A 16613-nucleotide genomic window follows, 5' to 3' on the forward strand; every position below is an offset into this window, starting at 1 on the left:
GAATAGTTAATAGGGCATGAAATTGATATCCAAAAAGTTTAGAGATACTTTGATATCTTATCAATAATCACAAAGAGGTAGTAATTTAAACTAAATTTATTTTAAACAAGTTCAATATATTTTTTATATTTTTGAATTTTAAAATTTTGGTCACCTATACATCGCGGCTTTTATTTACACCTTAATTTTATGATTTTAAATGTAAAAAATATGTTAAGTTTAGTGTATAAATACAAAACCGTCTTTTCATATTGTGAAAGACTGGGAGTAAAAGATAGGAGGAATCAACAAAAATGAAGTTTATGTCCTAATTAAAAAAGGACCTATTATAGGTATTCTACAAAACTATAAGAATTTTGAGAGTCTAAAGGCCAATGTAAATTTAAATGTAGTTTATGTTATATTTTTTTTTTCATTTGAATTATCGGATTCAATTTAGTTGAAATCTTTATTCTATTTTAGAGCATAAGTTGTATATATATAGTTAGTATAAATTATACCATAAATGATATTTATTGTCGCAAATTTGCATGTCCTCCTCCCGCCCCCCTTCACATATATAACAATTTAGACTTTCGTCCATTCTCTTTGAAATATCGTTTGATTTTCAAATAAGAATGACGAAAGTGTATATTACGACATATGTGAGGGGGCTCTGAGTCATTTGCTTTATTTTTTTTATTTGATTTATTTTTATTAACATAATGCATGTAATTATGAATATATTTGGCGGAAGTACATCACAAGCCCAACCGTATACCAAAAAGCAAGTATGTAAATCAATTTTAGGTTTTTAATTGAGATGAATATAAATATTATGCATGAATTGATTTGTTTGTTATTTTTTAGGTATTTGTTATAATATTGCAGTCGTTATTGTTCTCGAGGGTAACTATAACAAAACATATTAAATCTTAAATAATGATAGTCAAATACAATTTAGTTGAAATCTTTATTCTATTTTATTGCATAAGTTGTATACTTTATAGTTGTTTACGACGAAATATTATTGTTATATTTGTATACTTTTACAATGAGATTGATTCAGGAAATATAAACCATAGAAAAGAGAAAAATAAGGCAGAACTTTATGTTTATTGATCGAAGGAATGAGAACTAAAATTTGAGCCGATGAAGAAACATGCTTTTGGATTATGAACAATGGCAGAGCCACTTCCAAGCGGGGAGGGGCGGTTGTCCCGGTCGTAATTGGACAGAGATATGATTTTTAAGCCCACATTTTGCTTAAAGATCTGGGATAATAATTATTGTTTGTGCTTCTTTAAGACTAATTGATAATACATGATAAGTGCTTGCATTATTGTTTTGAAATTCATGTTTTTGTAGCTGTATTAGTGAACAATGATCTTATTTTGTGGTTGGCTTGAAAACCTAACAATTTTCTCCCTTTTCCTTCTACAGAAGATAGAAAAACTTGATCAATTTTTTTTGAATACTCCCAGATATGACATCCCAGTTTTTGGTTTACTACCAAAAACATTAAAGATCATTCTTTTGTAAGTTTATTGTCTCTTTTCTTCAATGTAGAAAAATCAGCGTGGTTCCAAAACGGAGCAAAAAGGCAAAAAAATCGGCTTCTACTAGCTCGCACTCTCAGGTAATTCTTGCATCTATGTAAATATGTTTGCGTATTCAAATTTTTTCATGTATGGAGTATAGTTTGGGGGCGGTGTAAGTGAGTCACTATTGTTCTAGTGATGTAAGAAAAAATGGTTGGAAATCTATTGGCATGTCAAATATTATCTTTACGATGGTTTTTAGTCCCTCCCCTTGTTTGAAATTCTTGACTTGTCATCTTTCAAGATAGGAAAAGAAGTAGAACGGAAAAAAAAATCTCACATTGAAGTAAATTTTTCTCGAGTGGAATTCCAAATCCCACTTGGAAACCAAATCCTGTCTGGATATGAATTCCATGCCCTTTTCCCCTGATAAAAAGAAACAGAACAACTGTAGAATTATCCAAGGAACAATATTATCTTTTGCCATTAGAAAAAAAAATAGAAGTTTATTTTTCTAGGGTTTCTAGCTATTGAAGCTTCGATCGATCATGGCTACTCTATGAAATATCGACTTGGCGGCCTTTGAATCAGTTTTATTGAAGGCAAACATTCATGCTGATGATGAAGGTCATGTGCATGACGTCGCCACTCCCATTTGCCCCTCGCGGAAGCAAAACGAATCACTTTTGCACAAGCGAAAGTCTGAGTCTGAAACTGAGGACGAGGAAGAAGAAGAGGAATATGAATGTGAGAACGAGGACGAGGAAGAAGAAGACGAAGACGAAGAGGATGACGAGGATTACAGTGATACTGTCGATGAGCTCCCAGATTATGGTGATTATGAAGGCAGCGAACAACAACAAATTGACTTGAAGATTTATAGGAAAACCCTAGATGAATCTGAGGTAACCGATAATCCTTAGGCTATGTTTGGTTCATGAAATAGTACAATGCTAAAATAGCAATTTCGTAATTTATGGAATTGTTATTCTATGGAGCTACTATAAAAAAAAATCAAAGAATGTTAGGCATGTTTGGTTAATAGAATGAAATAACACGGAATGAAATAGCTATTAGATACCTTATACGGAATAACTATTCTCTTCCGAATCTATTCCATATTTCATGACCAAACATAGCCTTAATCTTCTCCTTTTGCTTATAATGAATATTTATACTCTGTTTAGGTTAGATATTCCAATTCTTAATTATTCATTGTGTGTATTTATTCAGGGGTTTGAGATGGGAGAGCCTCTAAGAGGGAAGTTCTATATTGGTCAGATGAGAAAGGTCGATCTTGATGATCCAAAAGATTTCTACGGCAAGGACTGCAGGAAGGTTGTTTTGTATGCAATTAAGCAACAGAATAAGTAGAAGGTTAGAATTTACAGTTTTATGTAATTACAAGTGTTTATTTTCGTTTATAATTCGTATAACGACATGAATTTTTTTAACAAATTGTTTTGTTTCTTCCACATAAATCATTTAGGATGCAAATTTGGAGTTTGTGAAAGTGACTAAGTCAAACAGAGTTGCACATTCTATGTATTATGCTACTTTTTTGGCTAGAAATAAGACTAGCGGTGAAGCCAACACTTATCAAAGCAGGGTTTTTCGCTCTATAGTCAATGCTAAGACTGAGGTTGAGCTGTTTAGGCTTGAAAAAGAAATTGCAGGTACTTATGTTCTTAGATTCTTGAAAGTAATTAATTACAGCGGGCCACTGTTCGATGGTGGACGGAGTGTCGACGGTGGAGCGATTTCAACGGCGGCGGCAGTTTCCGGTTGATTAGTTTTAGGTGTTTAATTAGTATAAATAGATTTAATTAGAATTTTAATTATGTTTAATTAGTATTAAATTAAAATTTATTAGAATTAATTTTTTTAATTAGGTAATCCACTCTCTTTTTTTTGTCAGAAGGGTGAATTTGAGCCGGTTTTGCTAAGTTGCGGGTTAAAATGATCCGGTTTTGCTAAGTTGCGGGTTAAATTGTACTAAAATCGTCCAAATTGACTTATTTGATATTTCGTGCCAAGTGGAGGGGTGAATTGATCCTTTGTTCAATACTTATTAATTACAAATTTATATAGAAATTTATATAGAGTTATTACAACATATATTAATGACAAATAAACTAAGACACATTATAGGAAAACAACAATTGATATAAAATATCAAATTACAAATGACTATAGACTATTGCGATAAAAGATGACACAAGTCTTCGATTTTACATTAATTTGAAAGAATAAGTAAAAGGATTTCACAATGTACACATCATGAAAAATAAAAAAAATGGCCCTTTATCATCTCCTTCAACAAAAAAACCAACAGAGTCAGCCTTTAAAATCACCATTGAAATCACTTTTCTGTAACACCTTCACCTAAAACAACAATTTTAATTACCCAATTTTGACTTGTTTGTTGTAATTACCCAATTTTTTGAATCTTAATTATGTTATTTTAAGAGGATAAACTAGAAAGATGGATAAAAATTTAGTTAATTAATTTGACAAAAGCAAGCAGTGGCTGGGAAAAGAGAAGGTGCAGTGAACACAGTAAAAAATAGAATTTGGTAAAAAAGTAAATAAAAAGGACAAAATATGGTACAAATGTAAGAGCATCTCCACTCCTATGCTAAATCAACATCACAATGCTAAATTTAGCATTTAAAATGAAATGTGCTTCTCCATTGCTATGCTATATGACGTGCTAAATTTAGCATATGCTAAAACTCATGCTAAATTTGGCACCTTATTTAGCATATGCTAAATTTTTATCCACTTAAATTAACTATAAAAATACCATTTATAGCAATTTTATTTACCATAATACATAATTTTTTATATTTAAATTAATAAATTATAATAATAATAAATAATTACTATTAAAAAAATAATTCAAATAATTAGCTAATAGCATAGTAAATAAAATAAATAAATTTCATAATATTTTTATCATGTATATTTAAATTTAAAAATAATATTATGCTCTATTAAAATTATTTATTGAATATTTATATTATAATATGTAATTAGTGATTAGTAATGAGATTTAAATATCAAAATTAAAATTAAACTTATAAATAAATATTTATGTTTTTTATATATAAAATAAATTAATATTAAATTAATAGTTTAGCATTTAATATAGCATTATGCATTGGAGATTAAATGTAAAATTCGTGCTATATTTAGTATTTTTTCATATTTTGTGCTAAAAATAGCATACTATATAGCATATGCAATGGAGATGCTCTAAGAGATTTAAAATACATGGTAAAAGAAAGATTTGAGAAAAAAATGATATTTTTAATAAATTTCTCCAGTTCGTTCTCTTCTTCACTTCACAAAAAAATTCTTGACTAAAGGTTCAGAATTGACCCTAAAATTAGGTAAGATTTCAATTTAGCATCTAAAGATTTTTATTAAAGGTTGGTGTTTGTTCAGTTTATTCTTAATATGTATTTTACTTTTTTGTTTGAGAGATGTGTTTATTTTATTATGTTTTAAAAGTTGAAGTAATTTTTTCTAGTAAAAGTCAACTTCCAATTCCTGCTTGGATACGAATTCCATGCACTATTTTCCCTTATAAAAAGAAATAGAGCAACTCTAGAATTATCCCAGGAACAATATTATCTTCTGCAATTAGAAGTTTATTTTTCTTGGGTTTCAAGCTATTGAAGCTTCTGTCGATCATGGCTACTCTATGCGATATCGACTTGGCGGTCTCTGAATCAGTTTTAATGAAGGCAAACGTTCATGCTGGTGATGAAGATCATGTGCAAGACGAATCACTTTTGCACAAGCGAAAGGCTGAGGCTGAGGACGAAGAAGAAGACTATGACGAAGAAGACGAAGAGGGTGACGAAGAAGAAGACGAGAATGGGGACGAGGATGACGAAGAAGAAGACGGGAACGAGGAGGACGAGGACGAGGATTACAATGGTACTGTCGATGAGCTCCCAGATTATGGTGATTATGAAGGCAGTGAACAACAACAAATTGACTTGGAGATTTATAAGAAAACCCTAGATGAATCTGAGGTAAGCAATAACCCTCAAACTTTGTTCGGCTCATGGAATAGCTGAACCTATTTCATGAACCAAACATAATCTTAATCTTTTATAATGAATAGTTATACTAACATGCCAATAGATTTATGTGTGATTATGGTACCTAAACACTTTGTTTAGGTTAGAAATTCCGGTTCCTAATTATTCATTGTGTGTATTTTTTCAGGGTTTTGAGATGGGAGAGCCTCTAAGAAGTAAGTTCTTCATTGGCCAGATGCAAAAGGTCGATCTTGATGATCCAAAAGATTTCTACGCCAAGGACTGCAGGAAGGCTGTTCTGTATGCAATTAGGCAACAGAATAGAAAGAAGGTTCGAATTTACAGTTATAGTTTTTCTGTTTTTCTAATAGGATTTGCTTATAATCATTCCACGAATAATCAATACAAATTTATATTAGTCCTTGATCACCTTCGGTTCGTAACATATTACCCCTGGAACACGTGTAATTACAAGTGTTATTTTCGTTTCTAATTCGTATAATTGCATGATTTTGTTTTAACAAATTGTTTTGTTTCTTCCACATGAATCATTCAGGATGCAAATTTGGAGCTTGTGGAAGTGACTAAGTCAAACAGAGCTGCAAATTCTATGTATTATGCTACTTTTTTGGCCAGAAACATGACTTGCGGTGAAGCCGACACTTACCAAACAAGGGTTTTTCGCTCTATAGTCAATGCTAAGACTGAGGTTGAGCTGTTTAGGCTTGAAAGTGCAGGTACTGATCTTCTTATTTCGTTTTAATGTTAAATGGTTTTGTTTCCTATCTCAACATAAGCAAGTTAAAGTAATTTTTATTCATCGAATTGTGTTTGTTGAAGTTCAATGTGTTAATTTTTCGTTGTTTGTTTTACGTTGAAACTTGATAACTTAATGTCATTTTGGCCATCGCGCAGGTATTCTGCAGCATTTGATAAGAACCTTATGGAGTTACTTTCTTACTTTTAAACTTGGGCAACAAGCAATTTTATTCTATTGTTTGCATTCTTAGCTATATGTTATTTTATTTATCTCTGTTAGCTTGCGTTTTATTTAAATAATGCTCAAACTTAGATTCTTGAAATTAATTATAAATGATATAAACGCTATGGTTGATCTTATACTAATAATAGTATTCATTTTCGTGTAGCTGCCCGAGCTTTATTGGAATCTTGAAGACGCTAGAAGATCCTTGTGTGGAGATCTCCAAGAATGTTTACATGTGCTCTTGGATTCAGGGATGTAGGATAACTCGTCGTGGCTTCACAATTTCTGGTCTCTGTCCGGATATTCTAGATTTTTAACTTCGATGTATGTTAATAGGATGAACTGTCGATACGCATATATTTTTTCGGAAGTTAGAACTTTATGCAGCTAACTTGTTATTTCTATCATTTTTATGAATTTTGGATCTTTGACCCGCATTGTAATTGTTTGAAACAGTTTCGTACATCGACATGAATTTTTGCTGAAGGTGTGAGAATAGCTTATGATTGACCTTAAAGAGTGCATATAACTTCATTGCTGAAGGTTTAATGTCTCCAACAAAATTTTGATACCTCTTTGATTACCTACTTTTGAAGCATTTTTGGGCTGCTGCCCTACTAATTAGCAAATCTTAATTTAGATACCTATCCATTCTCATGTCTCTGCACTTGAATTTTTAATTTTATTTAAATAGATTTTCCAATTTATAATTCTTTATTTTGTATGATTTTTATAAATATAAAATGATATTATCAATCAACATTTTTAAGGTTGAAGAGGGTAATGTAATATTTTTAAGAGAAAAAGTAATTAAAATTATTTTAAAATTTTAAAGTTTTGCTGATAAAATAAAAATAAGGAGTGATTTTGGTTGTTTATATGCGTAGAGCGAAATTCATACTCTATTCTAAATTTGAATTATAAAGAATTCACTATTCCTTTAATTTGTTATCAAATTCTTTAAATTATAGAATTTGACATTTTTAAGAAGTGTATTGAAAATTTGCTCTTAAATTTTATTATTCTATTAAGATTATCTATTTAAATTTTTTATCTTTTCTTCCACATAGAGTTGTTATAATTAGATAGATACGAACTATAAGAATGTGTTAAATGTAATATAAAAAAAAAGAATAGAAATTAAAAATAAAAAATGAAAATAATTCAATAATCATATTTAAACATTCAAATGATTTTATAATGAATTTTATATTTTATATAAATAAATAAATTGATCACGTAAAAATAATATTCATATGTGTTAAAATTCATTAATATATTTAAGTAGGTGATTTAAACATATCACTTACGAGTTAGAAGAATTGAATTAATTTTTTAACAAGACAACTCGATTATGATTTAAATTTTTATAAATTTAAGTTACATTTATTTAATTACCAGCTCTGTATACCAATGAGCTATGTCTTTTTACAGTTAAAAGCCTTACTTTTTTACTTTTATCCTAATATTACGCATTATTTTATGCAGATTTATAGTAATTTTTTCATTGCGTCTCATTTTTTTTAATTTAATTTAATTATCAGCTCTAGCTACCTGCTAGGTAGCATGGAAACTTTACTTAATTAATGTTTTCTGTATTAAAAATGTTTCGGACACTTGACGTTTCGGACATAAAATTTTAATTTTAACATAAAAAAAAATTAAAATAAAACCTTCGCAGTATCTGTTTCCGTGCTACCTCGGCTACCTGCATATACCGGGTTAGAAAAATAGTGCAGTCACATGTTTTGTGTGGCATGAATAAAAAATAAGTGTGTGGGTTACATGTGAAGCATTGAGAAGTGGAGTAAAATCAGCATAACTGTTGAAATTTGTAAGCAGGCTATGCTAGCCATGTGGACTTCGTCTCCTTCATTTGTTTTTCTTCTTGGCAAGCATTATAGGTTTTGCCGTTTTCATTAGTTTTTTATTTGAAAATTAAATCATTATATACTCTTGTCTTTTATTTTAAAATTAATATCCCATTTTAATATTTGTTTTTAATATTTTTTTCAACCAAAAACATAATAATCATTTTTCTGTGGACTATTTTTTAAATAAATCATAGCTATTTATAATTCAATTCTGAATATACATCAGTTTTAATAAATTCTCTCGTAGCCATAAAATTATCCAAATCTATCTTGAAGTTTTTGTACTTTCATCTTTTATTTACTGTTTTTTTAAAAATTATATTTTTATCTAGTTTTTAAATTTAATTTATATTAAACTTTTAAGTTTTGTTTTGGATGGAAAAGGAGTGTGCACTATAGTGAAATGCGCATGAGGCCAAACTTTGTAAATGACAGATAAAGATAAATTTAAAAAATACAAGAATCAGGCAAACAAAAAATAAAAAATACGGGAACTTTTTTAATAAAAAACATAATCCATTAACTCAAATCTACTTTATTATTTTCCCACTTGGTAATTGTAAATTGTAGTCTATGGCTAAACACATGGACAACGACTTTAAATGAAATCCGTGAAGTATAGGAACTTAATAAATATAAAAAGTTAAAAAATTATCAGAGAAACAAATAAAAAAAAATTAGGGACCTCAAGCTGGTTTTTGCCTATAAAATGTAGTTAAAGCTAAGGTTGAAAAAACAAATGAACTCTCACACATTCTTTGACGGTTCCAAATTGCTCAAAAAAAGGAAATAAATTTGTATATAAAATAGTAATCTAATTAGACTTTGACAATTTGACATTTTGACATTTTTGCTTCAACAAAACAAAATACTATTACTACATTAGTTCTTGTTCTAAGATTTTTATTCCCATCTCTTACAAAATTGAACCCTAAACCATTTCAATGGCTCCGCCGGAATATATCCCCGACGAGCCACTAACTCCGTCGGGAAGGCTATTTCTTGAGCCACGGATGAACACAATCATCCACTGTGTGCTCGGCGTCAAAAACAAAATGGACGTGGAAGCCGTAAAAACAACGATCAAGAACTCTGAATTGCTAAAACAACCAAGATTTTGCAGTCTTCTCGTTCACGACAAGAATGGATTTGAATACTGGCGAAGAACGGAGGTGGACATGGACAAACATATTATAGTCGTCGACGACAAGGTCAACTCATCGGAAAACGAGCACGAAGACGTCGAGAAAATAGTTAACGATTATATAGCTGATTTATCAGTAAGTTCGCCGCTTAGCTCCGATAAGCCGTTATGGGAGCTTCACGTTATGGTTGAAAAAAAATGTTCTATTTTCCGAATTCATCATGCTCTTGGAGATGGAATATCGTTGATGTCTCTGTTGATGGCTAGCTGTAGAACGGAGGAGGATCCAGAGGCGAAGCCGACTCTGGTGGCGGGTGGCGGTGGTCGCCGGAGAGGAGGAGGGAAGGGGTTGGGAAATGTATTATGGAGAAGTAATTTCATCATGGAGGTGTTGAAGGCGGTTTTTTTTAGTGTAGTTTTTTGTTTGGAGTTTGTTTTGCGGTGTTTATGGGTTTGTGACCGGAAAACGGTGATCTCCGGCGGTGATGGGGTGGAGCAATGGCCGAGGACGGTGGTTACTGCTAAGTTCTTGGTCGAGGATATGAAAGCGGTCAAAAATGCTGTTGCTAATGCGGTAAGTTAATTTATTATATTTCCTTTATTTACATGATTAGTGAGCTTATTAGGCAAATTAATCTATGTTTAACCACAAAATGATGATTTTATGTGGATATGATCCGCAAATTGTGAGCATATCCTGGCATGTTCATTCACGCTATTCTTCATCTTTATGTGCACTTAATTTCGGTGATCTTTATCCAAATCTAAAATTTATATAAACACTAAATTGAGAAATTTTTAAATAGACAGAATCTTTTATGTCATCCGTATCAATTATATTAGGCTTAATACATCATTTGACCCCTAAACTATACCATTTTATTCTCCGCGACCTCTAAACTAATTTCGTATTCTTTTGAACCTCTTAACTCTTTTTTTTGTTCTATTTAACCCCTCATACGGAATGTGCATACCACGCGCGATGACGTGGATAAAATTGCTGACATGGCTTTTCTGACATGGGGTTAAATAGAATAAAAAAAATAGTTAAGAGGTCCAATGTAACACTAAAATAGTTTAGAGGTTATAGGGAATAAAAGGGTAAGACTTTTCTGACGTGGATAAAATATTTTTTTTAATTTAAAATAAAAAGTGATGTACTTTACATATTATTTGAAAAAATCATCTAAGGCTTTAAAAATCATGAAATTTAGCGTGTTTTCCAATTTTAACACAAATTTTAAAAATTCAGAATTGATTTAAAAGTTTGAAATTGCAAAAAATTAAAAGTTGATGTATTGAAATTTTTAAAATTGGAAATTTATGAAACACACTAAAAATTATAACTTTTTAAAAAATTTAGTCTTTTTTTAATATTATCACAGTATAGTAAATTTATATATTTTATAATATCGTTAAAAACATACAAACTTCATTTATCATTATTAAAATGTAAACAAATATTTACATGTACAAGAAGTTATATTATGTAATTATTTGACTAAATTTTAATATTATTTTATTTTTCTAGAAGATTAAATGGATAAAAATTAAATAATTGTATTTTGGAGAAAGTTAAATGGGGAAAAATTAAAAGTTTGAAGGTGTAATAGGAAAATAAAATAAATTCAGGGGTCAAATAGAACAAAATAGTGTAGTTCGTGTGTTCAATAGAACAATTTATGTTTTTTAATTATCCTTCACGCGCTTCAAAGCGTTTGAAAACACGCGCTTTTGCCACGTTGGAGGAAAAAGGTCAGATCGGCAAAAAAATTGCAGTTGACGGGTTAAATAGAACAAAAAATAAAGTTAACAGGTCCAATAGAATATCAAATTAGTTTAAGAGTCTCAGAGAATAAAAGTGTATAGTTTAGGGGTCAAATGATGTATTAAGCCATTATATTATTACACCTTATAAAATAATGGAGAAATTTTTAGATAGATTCAGTCCACCACGTCATCTGTAGACTAAACCTATCACATTATGACACGTCATTAAAATAATGGCAGCATCGTAATATTACTATCTAAAAGTGTAAATAAGTAATAAACAAAATTACGATAGTGCCACTATTTTAATGACGTGTCATAATATGATAGGTTAGTCTACGGATGACGTGGTAGACATAGTCTACCTAAGAATCTCTCAAAATAATGATAAAGTTGCAATATTTTCATTAAAATCTGAACACATGAATCTACCATTTATTACAGCTTTACCATGAATTCTCCACTAAAGAGTAGAGTGCAAAAATATACCAAAACTAAAAAATCGGATTGAACTGAGAAATTCGATTTGATTTGCTATTTTAAAAAGAATTGTATTTTGTTCGGTTTTGGATGTACAAAAATTCAGTTAAGTTTTAATATAAATTGGATCAAATAATTGAATTGAATCGATTTTAGTTAAGTTCGGTGTTGCAGAAGATGAAAATTTAGTTTGGTTCGGTTTAAACAAAAACAGTCCCTTTTTATGGTTTTCTTACTATACTCTTATATAATATAAGCAATTTTTATTTTTTTCATAATTTTATAAGTACATCTATTTATTAGTGAATTTTAAATAAAAATAATAGAAAAAATTGATTTTAAAAATTATTATTTATTTAAAAATAGATAAAAAGTATGCGATATAATAGAAAAATTAAGTTGATAATTTTTATTGGAACGAGAGAAAGTATATGTAAATTTGGAACTTTTTTTTACTACGACTGGAGCCTGAATATACATGCAATGCAACATCAAAAAGTTTGAAAGAAATCTGTAGAAGAGTTGCATTAATTATTCCAGTAGGTAGAGTTATTAAAGAATCCTGACCCAATGTCAATGAGTCATCAATACAAAAAGTTAAAAGGAAAAAAGAAAATCAAAGCCACACCAGATTTTATGTGAGAAAAAGAGTATTACAGTAGACCCTCTAATAATTAATACTCAATAAATTAATAATTCTAATAATTAGTTAAATTTTAAGAAACTAATTTTAATATCACGTCTTATAAAATACTCAATAAAATAATAATTCTAGTGATTAATAAAAAATTAATCACCGTGCATATTAATTATTAGAGGGTCGACTGTACTACAAATATAGGGTCCTATAGCTAGTGATTAAATATGGCTAAATCCATATGAATAGTTATATTACATTTTCGAGCAAGGGTCAGTCCGGTCCTTCAATTTTCGAGTCATGGTTAAATAATTTATTTTTAGCTAGTTTGAAAAATTAATAATAATACTCTATGCTTTGGATTAAGAATAAAATGTACAATATTAACAAGTTTAGGAACCAAGATAGCTTAAATATAGAGAGTATTGTTCTTAAAATTTAATGAGTATTGTCCTTAATTGATCAGTGTTTGATTAAAAGTTTAAGAACCGGATTGACCCTTTATTTTTATACTTCCTGAAATGTAAGCTTGCAATTTTGAAATTAAATTTAATAAAATAGAAATTTGTGGTGATGTTTGATTTGCTTGTCATATCTATAGTTAGATATTGTAGTAATGCACGTAAAAATGAAACAGAACCTTACATTCATCAAGTGTGCTAGCTAGTTGCTGTTTCTTACAAGTATAAAATTAAATTGCGTGAGGCTGTTGCATAGCTTTGATGAAAAAAAAGAAAATAATCTATATTTTTTCTTTTCCCAAACTTTCTAATTTTGACAACAATGTCAATATGTGCCTAACCTGCAAACACCTGACCAATGTCCTACACAGAATTGCATATGTGGTCAATTATAATCCAATTGAAATGAGGTCTATTTTCATTTAAATTTTGTGACGTGGCAGCCACCTAGAGTCCTAGTAAAATCAAATACTACTCCAAATTGGAGTACTATTTTGTTTGATGTGCCGGTTCGAATACCAACCCCAATTGGCAACTAGATTTTTAGTTGATTCGATCAGTTTGATTTATAAATATTTTGATTCCGTTACGTTAATTACTGAATTAATCAAAATTTTTTTTATCGGTTTAATCAAATTAACCGACTTATCTGGAGGTTTCGGTTTTGCTTTTTAAAAATTTGATACTTCAGTAAATTCGGTTTTAGTTAATTTGCCTGTTCAATTAAAGAGATAAAATAACTCGGTAAGATAATTCGGTTCGGTCTTAACCGAACTGCCGGAAGGTCTCCCATATTAATACAAGACCACTTTTTAAATTTTATAAACATAATGACATTTTGCTAATATTTTAGTTCTATTTAACCAAAATTCTAGTATATTTCTTGTTATTTAATGATATGATCCTAATTTCTTGGTATGAAGTAATTGATGAAATGATATTGATGGTTTAATTGTTCAAAATTGCAGACTATTAATGATGTTCTTTTCGGAGTAATATCAGCTGGATTATCAAAGTACTTAAATCATCGATCGCCAAATTGTAAAAACTCTTATCTATAATCACATTTTTTAATCTTTGAATTTCACTAATTAAAACATCTACTAATTAATTAACATTTACTTAAACCTCTTTGTTTAAGCTCTGCGAGAGGGTCAGCAACTGACAGGACTAGCCATGGTTAATCTACGACAGCAACCTGAATTGCAGGTCAGTTATATATGGTTACTACTTACTAGCATAAATACCACAACACAACCGTTGCGACATGTCATTTCTGTAACAAACCAATAGTGCGTTAGTCATGTGGAAAATTGAATGATAAAAAAATAAATAATAGTTAAAAGATTCTTTATTGCAAATGCTTATTGACTTATTGTAAAAATGACGTGACGCAACGGTTGCATGAGATAAACACTCGGGGGTATAACCGAGTTGTGAATTACTCGGAAATGGGCATTGACTTGAAAAATGTTCGAAATCGACTAGATATTAATCGAGTTGAGTTTGAATGAATTACCAAATTGAATTCCAATATCAAGTACTCGACAAGCTCACGAGCATAATCAAACTTGAGTTTGTTTTTTTTATCCATTATAATTATACATATTTACAATAATACACTTTTTTTTATATTAAAATTAAAATTTTAAATATTTGAAGTGAGGCCTAATCAATCTCTATTTTCAATTATTTCACCGTGCTCGAACTCGATCTTCTAAAATAAATGTGGATTGCTTCAAGTTAGTTTTCAAGTTTAGAGTTATAAGTTCGACCACATTTTAGAGTCGAGTAAGAACTCGAACTCGACGATATTTTGACTCAACTCGACTTGATTGAACCTAACTTATGCTACCCTTGTTCTGTTCAGGATCTGACAGGGAAAACAAAAGGCAATTCAGGGTCAAAATGGGGAAACAAATTTGGTATGTTTCTTCTGCCTTCATACTATTATAAAGGTCTTGAACCATTAGAGTATGTGAAGAGAGCTCAGCCAATGACAAACAGGAAGAAGAATTCATTAGAGGCTCATTTTTCATATCTAATTGGGGATCTCATTATGCATTGGTTGGGACCAAAGGTGAAAATCATCATTTCTTAAACTAAAATAAATCATGATTTTTTTTCATTTTTTGCAATTTTATAGCAAGCTTTCAGATTTGACTACGAAAATTTTTTCGATAAAAAATGTTAATATGAACGAAGGAACAATATCATATTGAAAAATTATCAAACACGCTACCGTCATGATTTATTTTGCAATTAATTCTAAATTAAAAGCGCACACTAATGATACATTATTTTACCTGATCGTCTGATTAATTATTTGGCATTGCAGTTTGCTTGCATGCTTAACTACAGGATTGTTTGTAACACTACCTTTACAATATCGAATGTGATTGGACCAAAAGAGGAGATCACAATAGCAGGCAATCCTATAACATATATAAGGGTTAACACAACTAGCTTACCTCATGTAAGTCCCTAATCTCAAATTCACTTCCATAAGGTTTCGATTCACCCATCGTTTAGGCGTTTTATTTATGTTGTTTTTCGCAGAAACTTGTCGAATCTTATGTTTTGGTATTTTACTTCCATCTATGCTGCACATAAACTAGTCAAATGCTATATTTTGGTGTTTTCTTTTCGTCTATGTTGCACACAAACTTGTCGAGTCTTACGTTTCGGCGTTCTGTTTTTGTTATATATCATATAAACTTATCGAATCTTATGTTTCGGCGTTTTGTTTCTATCATGCTGCATATAAACTTGTCAAATCTTACGTTTCACTGTTTTGTATCCGATTGCACATAAACTCGTCGTATCTATGTTTTGCCATTTTGTTTCCATCTACATTGCATGAAACTTGTGGAGTGCTACGTTTCGACGTTTCATTAAAGAAAACATTTCGAAAATTCCGAAACTTTTCAAACATTGTCGTTTCGCCATATTTATTAGTTTCAGTGTTCTCATTTTCGTTTCTGTGATACATGGGATTTTGTTTTTAAAAATGTTTCCGAAACTCTTGAACTTTATATATTAATAATGTATTCATGTGTAAAAACTTTTGTTTTTGTTGTTTTTCGCTTCAGCATTTCTATTTCCGTCCATCTTTTTGTTGATGTTTATGTGGTGATCGGTGATGCAGGCATTGACAATGCACATGGTGAGTTATGCAGGAAAAGCTGATATGCAAATTTTGGTGGCCAAAGATTTAATTCATGACCCAGAATTTCTTGCAAAATGCTTTGAAGAATCATTAGTTGAGATGAAAAATGCAGCTCAAGAAACCATATAAAAGAGTTATAATTGTAATTATACAGTAGAACTTGTTGTACATTGTTCGATTAAGGCTCATAGATTATGAAATTGTAAAGCCAAGTTTATTGTACAAGAAATACTTCACAAAAGAAATGGAAAAAAAAAATGTTTTGTTGGTCATCATAATATTTCTTAATAAACACATATTTTTAAAAAATATGATTTTTATTTTGACAAAAATAATAATAAAAATTAAGTATTTGGGAAAAAATTATTACATTCAAATTTAAAAGTTTTAAAAATTAATTTTTAATAAAATGATACTCTTGCGTTCATAACTGATATATCTTACTATTTTTGGTCTTTTAAATTATAAGTCATCTTCTTTATTTAAAGATCAAATTTCTAATTAATAAACATATATAA

General features: G+C 29.9%; 2 protein-coding genes across 2 annotated transcripts; both read left to right on the forward strand.

The window, feature by feature from the left end:
* Positions 1-5041: 5041 nt before the first annotated feature.
* LOC126661103 (uncharacterized) lies at positions 5042-6877 on the forward strand. The gene is made up of 5 exons (XM_056103970.1): positions 5042-5566; positions 5763-5906; positions 6132-6312; positions 6491-6548; positions 6724-6877. Exons 1-5 carry the CDS (start codon positions 5219-5221, stop codon positions 6875-6877), a joined length of 885 nt encoding a protein of 294 aa, XP_055959945.1. The 5' UTR covers positions 5042-5218.
* Positions 6878-9262: 2385 nt separating this feature from the next.
* On the forward strand, positions 9263-16373 carry LOC126662204 (wax ester synthase/diacylglycerol acyltransferase 5-like). The gene is made up of 6 exons (XM_050356103.2): positions 9263-10152; positions 13895-13967; positions 14068-14135; positions 14797-15006; positions 15265-15402; positions 16075-16373. Exons 1-6 carry the CDS (start codon positions 9379-9381, stop codon positions 16222-16224), a joined length of 1413 nt encoding a protein of 470 aa, XP_050212060.1. The 5' UTR covers positions 9263-9378; the 3' UTR covers positions 16225-16373.
* Positions 16374-16613: the final 240 nt, after the last annotated feature.

This window comes from Mercurialis annua, linkage group LG8, assembly GCF_937616625.2.
Source record: "Mercurialis annua linkage group LG8, ddMerAnnu1.2, whole genome shotgun sequence".
Classification (NCBI taxonomy): Eukaryota; Viridiplantae; Streptophyta; class Magnoliopsida; order Malpighiales; family Euphorbiaceae; genus Mercurialis; species Mercurialis annua.